This window comes from Nycticebus coucang, chromosome 11 (assembly GCF_027406575.1).
Source record: "Nycticebus coucang isolate mNycCou1 chromosome 11, mNycCou1.pri, whole genome shotgun sequence".
NCBI lineage: Eukaryota > Metazoa > Chordata > Mammalia > Primates > Lorisidae > Nycticebus > Nycticebus coucang.
In genome coordinates this window covers 96,699,577-96,707,028 of record NC_069790.1, presented here as the reverse complement: position 1 = coordinate 96,707,028, position 7,452 = coordinate 96,699,577, and the positions used below count along the sequence as shown (strand labels likewise).

The following is a 7,452-nucleotide window of genomic DNA, read 5'->3' as shown; positions in this document are numbered from 1 at the left end:
TTGCATTCGGCCGAATCGATTTACATTACCATGGGGTGGGGGGAAGGTGGTCCTTGACATCCAGTACCTGGTCACAGGCTCCAAGCCAGACTTCAGTGTCATTATAAACAATCCTATATGAAACGTTCTTAGTAACCTGTACACAAGCGACATCTACTTCGTTACCGACTAAGCTTCATTCTTAGCCTATCCTCCACCTAGTCTGTCCCCCACACAGGTAAGATTTATTCACCCACCCAGACATAGCAGAACGCCCCTATTCCCTGACAGCACTAAATCTATCTCAGACCCCTGCTTCTTTAGGTCCTTGCCAACATCACCTACCAAAGCCCAAATTCAATAAACTTTCTTCTCCCGTCCTCTTTCTGAGATGTCCATGGTAACCTATGATGCATATTCTCCCATCTTGAAAATGAATAATAAATTCAATTTTTCAACTAAAGGTATGCTCATGGCAAAGTAATCCTAAGGACATGGGACATTTCTGTGGTTAAGCAAATTTCAAGGTAGAGGAGGGTAGTTTTTACGAGAGTGAAAATAAGAGGGGTTTTTATAGCCCTGTTCTGTATCTTGACTGTGATGGAGGTTACATGGCTCTATGTATTTCTAAAAATACATAATGTATACCTACTCGTGAATTTTAGGATGTGTACATAGACATCCGTGTTACGTATGTAAGTTAGGAGTAGTTTTCTTAAAATTGGAATAATTTTTAAAATTCAGGATGTGATCCTTTGAAATTTGATCCTTTGAAACAGCTAATTCCTGTAATGCTCATTACTGTACTTAATTAAATATGTGGAATCTTGACATACTAATAATATCACCTTAGACAGTGTCAACACTTAAAGCTCTTTTCAATTCAGCATTTTTTTTAATTGGTGGATCATCAGTGAATAAAGCAAACTAGTCATGCCGCTCTACGATGATCCTCTTTTAATTACTTTTACTATTTTTCTACATGGCACTATTTCTAAATTTCTAAAAGATCACCAATATTTTTTCAACTGGAGACATTAAAGAGGAGAATTATCTTTATAGCCCAGCTTTTATTCCTTTATGTTCACGCTTTCTTCTCAGAAATCTCTTAATACCTAGCCAATCTTCTGATTAAGCAATTATCACTACTTGTTTTTGAGATAACTTTATGTTCTGCTAAAACTGCTGAATGGCTTTATAGACTCTCTGTGTTCCAGTTTAAGCTTTTGTTATGTTAACTCTTTATAAGCTTTGAGGCAGGAAATGGGAATGCAGATTCCCCTCCAATCACCATCACGGATCACAGCACTTGAGTCCTGACACTGCTCATCATTACTTGTTAGTTTCTAATAGAAAATTTATGAAGCATTAAAAAAGAAAGGCCAAAAAAAGGAGAAGATACTGGGAAGAGAATATGTAATAAAGGTTCAATAGAGTAGTTTATTCCCCTTCAAATAAAGTCATTTAAGAAGCAGAAATTTATTAGACTTCATTTCTGTTACCTGAAGGAGTTTAATAATAATAAATTTTTAGCCTATACTTCTCTAACCAACCCCTGGGTACTGGGGAGAGAGTCCTGTTTCAAGAGAATGGTTCCATGAAAATGAACCTGCTTCTTTGTACAAGAAACATATTGCGTATAAAACCCTGTAGAGGGGAACATAAAATGCAAAGACTCACACAAATCAGTATGTTATAGGATTTGTTTTGCTTTTTCAACATGTTTTGGCTTTAAGAACACAGCTAACAATGGTTTGTTTTTTTTTTTTTTTTTTCAGTAAACTCTAAGAGGTTAGTGAAATAGTAAATTTAGCCATAGTCTTTTGATCTACCCAACCTTTACGGGTACCTTGACCCTTCTGATAATATTGGAAGGAAGGAGGGACAAAAAAAGAGTCCCAGGACCAAACACTGGAAATAAATGTTTGAAATTGCTGCACTGCAGTCCACACTGATGCAGAAATGAGCATGGGCTGAAAATGTTCTGAGCCACACTTGTTTTCATAAAACTTCATGTTTTGAAATTTATATTCATGTTAGCTATTTTGATGCTTAGGAGATCCTATTAAGCAGATAGATCAAGTAAAAGTACTGCCTTTTATGTGCTCAAATATAATGTCAGAATAATATGTCAAGTTGGTTGGATAGTCACTGTTGGAATCTACATCCCATCACTTGAGCCCAGATCTGTTTTCATAATACTCGGTAACCTATAAACAAATAGGAATAAATCAGAAGTTCACTCCTTTTTTTTTTTTAACTTATATTTTACTTGTTTATCATTTGCCCATTTGTTCTTAAAATAATACTAATGCTTTTAATAATAGAAACCATCTGTACATGTGAGTGGGAGGATATCTTCAGTAACCCTTTCCATGATCTGTTTCTGGTATCAAACAAACATCAAAATGTAGATCTATCATTGTACATTCTCTCACTCTTCATTTTGTCTGTTCTCACCCCCTCTTAAATCTTTATTCTTGAAATGTTCCTGATATGATGTTGATATCTTATTATAGTCAGCAATTATGGGTAACATCAGGCTGACAGTTATAATTATTCTTGATATTTTTCCTGGATCTTATTGATAAAATCAGTATTGACATTTTTTCCCCTGATGATGTAATGAGAACTTAATGGAATAAAACAATGATAAAATACTTGAACTTCTCACTATGCCAGACATAATCAGCCCCTATTTTGAGATGAGCAATTATAGCTCATCATGGTCAGGCTCTCTATTCATGGACTGTAGTTTTGTTGATGATTGCATGGTCTTGATTCCCAGATGTTATTTTGGACTTTATTTGAGATAATAAAAAATAATTCTACTACTCAGGTGATTGAAAACGTACACTGTTTCCATTGCGTTATTCTTCTGAGAAGATATCACTAAACATTACTGTGAAGCTTATTTTTAGAGAGCGTTAAGAGTGACACATTGTTACACCTTGCTTGTACCCCAGAAGTCTGCAGATTTGGTGTAGTGATATCATAACTTGCAACAATTTGGAACAAAATATGTGAAAAGAAAATGTAAAAATAAGGGCTTTCTCATGATGTACCTGGATTTGCTTATTGTTACTGGAGTGCCTCCTTCAGAAATTAGCACGCATGTAATAACTCTTAGCAAACTGGCATATGTTTGCAAGATAGAATCTTCCCATAATTCAAATTTCACCCCATTTACTAAATAATTTAAGCCATTAACCAAATCACTAACCTCAGTTAGTGTCTATTTCCTACTTTTCTTCTAGTGCTTTATATGTATTTATGTGGGTATCAAAATAAATAATGTCTTTATATATAAATATGCCATATATATCTTATATACATGTTTTATACATATAAATATATATTGCCCAATACACTTTAAACTCCTGAGCATTAGAGACTGTGCTTTATTACTGTTTTAGTGGTAGTAATAGAATTCCTAAAACATAGTAGGCACTCAATAAATCACTTTGAAATAATTCATGAATGAGTATAAATTATAAGAAGTTTGCTTATAAAGCCTTCATCAAATTGATGTTATGATCAATACGAGCCTGTGAAAATTTTCTTTCCATAGATTACAGCATAATGCATAATATTTAATGAGACGAGTTTAGCTGCTCTGATTCTGGGAATCATGTTTTTAAACACATGATCTTTAATACCAAAAAAATTAATTGAAATTGAATCGTGCATTGTGACATGTAGTAAAATTGCATAAAAGGTCAAAGATAATTTTCTAACTCTGCTCACAAACAAACAAACAATAAAAAAGCTTCTAAATTTCTTCCTGCCATAGTTATGTATCAAAGCCAAAATAAATAGATCATCATATCATAAGACATTCACAAACAAGCTAGGATTCCAGGTTGTTATAAACCTTTAAAAAATGTATATTATTCCCTAAGGAATGTTGTTTTTTAGGTAGTTATTTCTATCTTAAATATTCTAATGCTCAAATCCATAAAATGCAACATACTCTGAATTTAATTTTCTAACAAGCAAGTTTTGTTTGTGAAGAGCCTGGTACCCTCCCTCATGTGTCCCTCCTCGCCAAATACAACCATTGTAATCTGGGACTTGGAAAATACTTGGTGGGACATTATTTTTCTTTTTTCTAGCAGAGGACTAAATGTGAGACAAAATATATTGACATGCAAATACTTTTTTATTAAGTTTATGTGATGCGATCTCAATCAGATACAGATAGAAAAGAAGGCTAGTATTATTTCCCAAAGGGAAACTCAAAAAAAGAAAGTGGAACTTTTTTGAATAATCAAATTCAATTTTAGAGATGACTAGAATATAAAAACAGAGAGTAGGTTCACTGCATGAAATGTAGCTAGTACAGAAAGAGTTGCCCCCTCAAAAAGAAAACAAACCAAAAAAGAGGAAGAAAAATTACCATCTTTTGATTAGTGTCACATTGAGAACTTGATGAAAGTTAATTATAAAGTTCTATAATGCAAAGGATATTCCTGTGATCCTCCCTCTTATAATGAAAATAGTATTTTTCTTCATTCCTCAAGGAGCCTACCTTATCTTCATAAAGAAGCAAATATTAGAAGAGGCCATGTTCATAAACTGCTGGGATTTCAGTGGTCATGTCTTGTCCGGCTCTGTCGTGATGAAGGGAAATGCGACCAGCCTGTCCCTACGTTCAGATCCTAACCTAATCAGGATGCCCACTTTCCTGGCAGGTTGTTCCAGGCGACCATGAAGGGACAATTCAGTGACAACTTTAATTCTAGATACCCTCAGAACTGTATTTGAAATGAAACTTTAAAAAAAGACTGAATTCCATACAATTTAATAGACTTTTATAGATATTTACTTACCAGCAGTTATTTTAAGTAACCTTACCAGTTTAAGTCTAATAATATGGGGCTGGCTATGGGCTGAAAAAATTTAGAATTTTTTCCATTTTATGTGCCTAGCAATCCACTTCATTTAATAGGTTGGATACATGGTAATTGTGGAGGGCCCTTATACAATGTATCGATCAGGCACAAAAACAGGATGGCGGAGGTGTACTTTAGGAAAACTGCTTGCAGGCTGCGCCCTGGCAACAACCTTGCCCCCCCTGCCCTTTGCGCTCATTGGAGAGATATCTAGGTCAAGAAACCGCAATAACAGGATGTGTCCTAGAGTATATATACAGAGTGCTGTAAACAAGGTTAGGGTTTTTCCATCCTGCTCTCCCGGGACAAGGTTAGAGCTTTTCCATCCTGCTCTCCCCGGACAAGCTGCTTGCCCCCGATAATAAACTTGCTGAAAGCTGACTGTGTTGGTGTGTTCGTCCCTGCTGGCCGGCGGCTGAGCGACACCGACAACTGGTGCCGAAACCCAGGAACTTCAGGATCCCCTCTCGAGACTGCTTTCAGCTGACAGGTAAGCCGCCCCCATGCCGGGTTTGTCCGGGTAGCCCCACCAGGTAGATAAGTGGTGGGGGAGACTTCTGCGGTAGCCCCAGAGCTTGCAAGGGAGGAGAAGGGATCCGGCTCGCGACAAAAGCGAGGGCCCGCGATCAGAGCGGGGGAGGAAAAGGGATCCAGCTCGCGACAAAAGCGAGGGCCCACGATCAGAGCGGGGGATTGTGTACACGGGTCATTGGCCACGACCATAGTGGTGGGTGTTAGTCTTTTGTTAAGTGTGTGTACTGTCTGGTGTTCGTGACCCCTTTTGTTGTATCTGTCTTGAGTCTGAGTGAGAACAGCAGTTCGTTGCCTGTCCTCGTTCAACACAATCTTCTTCATTTTTAATTTTTTAACTTTGGATGCCAAAGGGCAAACAGCAGCAGACCGCCACTGCCTTGGTCGCCAAACCAGCTCCCCAGTGCAAGTGCGCTGGAAGGATGTCCTTACCGGCCAATGGCGTGGCCCAGACCCGGTTCTCATCTGGAACCGAGGTGCAGTTTGTGTTTCTCCACAGGACCAGAGCTCCCCGGTGTGGGTCCCGGAAAGACTCACCCGTCCAGTGAACCCCTCACACGATGAAGCCGTGCCCATGGAGCCACATCGAAGCGCGACTTCGGAGTCACCGCGGCCCTTGTCACGGCCATCGCCACAGCCCTCACAGCCGCCGCCACCGCGACTGCAGCCCTTGCCACCGCGGTCCCCACCGCTACTGCTGTCAACCAATTGTCCGCCTCAGTTGCGGAGGCCCTGCGCACCCGGGCCGCCTCAGTTGCGGAGGCCCTGGCACCCAGGCCGCCGCAGCCGGACGCCTTCGCACTGGACTGTTGTTGGTCGATTAGGGAGTGGACATTTTGCAGCAGCGGGTGGATGATGTGGAGAGATGCCTCTCCTTTGGTTGTTTAGTTCCTTGTGTGTTACCCCCACAATTTTTGAACCTAATGGTACCCTGCCTAATGCTTCCTTGCAACTATCCCGTTACCTTCTGGGGAGCTGGGATGCGGAATTTGAAAACCTCACCCGCCAAATGTTGAATCATATTGTTAGTATCAATAGCACTCGAATACAAGTAATTACCGCTCTCGATATTCTAGGAAAAGTAACTAGTTTGCTCTCCCATGCCTGCAATTGGGCCGGCACCACGGCTTTAAGTATTATACTTCTAGTTGCCATAGTCTTTTGCATCAAACTTCTCCTTACCCTCCGCCAAAGACAACAACGAGACCGCGTCATTGTCCAGGAGGCCCCCCTCGCCCTCCAAGCAGGAGGTTCCCCCCAAATCTAGATTAGCATGCTGGACCAGTAGCCAATGACGGGTAAGATCCCCCCCGATGTAGATCAACCTAAGACAGAGGACAGGTTACCGCTGCCTGTACCCTCAATGACGGGTAAGACTATACTCGGACAGGGGGACAACCTAAGACAGGCATGGTCACAACTCACAATAAATAAATAAAAAGGGGGAGATGTGGAGGGCCCTTATACAATGTATTGATCAGGCACAAAAACAGGATGGCGGAGGCGTACTTTAGGAAACCTGCTTGCAGGCTGCGCCCTGGCAACAACCTTGCCGCCCGTGCCCTTTGCGCTCATTGGAGAGATATCTAGGTCAAGAAACCGCAATAACAGGATGTGTCCTAGAGTATATATACAGAGTGCTGTAAACAAGGTTAGGGTTTTTCCATCCTGCTCTCCCGGGACAAGGTTAGAGCTTTTCCATCCTGCTCTCCCCGGACAAGCTGCTTGCCCCCGATAATAAACTTGCTGAAAGCTGACTGTGTTGGTGTGTTTGTCCCTGCTGGCCGGCGGCCGAGCGACACCGACAGGTAATAGAGGTCCTGAGATATTATGTAATGTGCCCAAGTAGACACATTGATGAGGTTGAATCACCGTTAGAGTCCAAGTGTTCTGATTCCAAAACTCTACTTTGAAAATCTGGAAACAGAAGCTTACTGTGGAGATAAAGCTAACAAGATTTGAAAATTTGAGTTTCAGCTGAACTTATTTTATTTACTTCAGCTTGTTTAGAGATTATTTAATTTATAAGATAAAATTTCTTGTATAT

The 7,452-nt window shown here is 40.1% G+C and overlaps 1 protein-coding gene across 1 annotated transcript; it reads right to left on the bottom strand.

Moving 5' to 3' along the window:
* Positions 1-1,208: 1,208 nt before the first annotated feature.
* On the bottom strand, positions 1,209-6,612 carry LOC128598369 (uncharacterized). Its single transcript, XM_053608716.1, has 3 exons — positions 6,178-6,612; positions 5,301-6,137; positions 1,209-1,325 (listed from the first exon to the last, which is right to left on the bottom strand). Exons 2-3 carry the CDS (start codon positions 5,979-5,981, stop codon positions 1,209-1,211), a joined length of 798 nt encoding a protein of 265 aa, XP_053464691.1. The 5' UTR covers positions 5,982-6,137; positions 6,178-6,612.
* Positions 6,613-7,452: the final 840 nt, after the last annotated feature.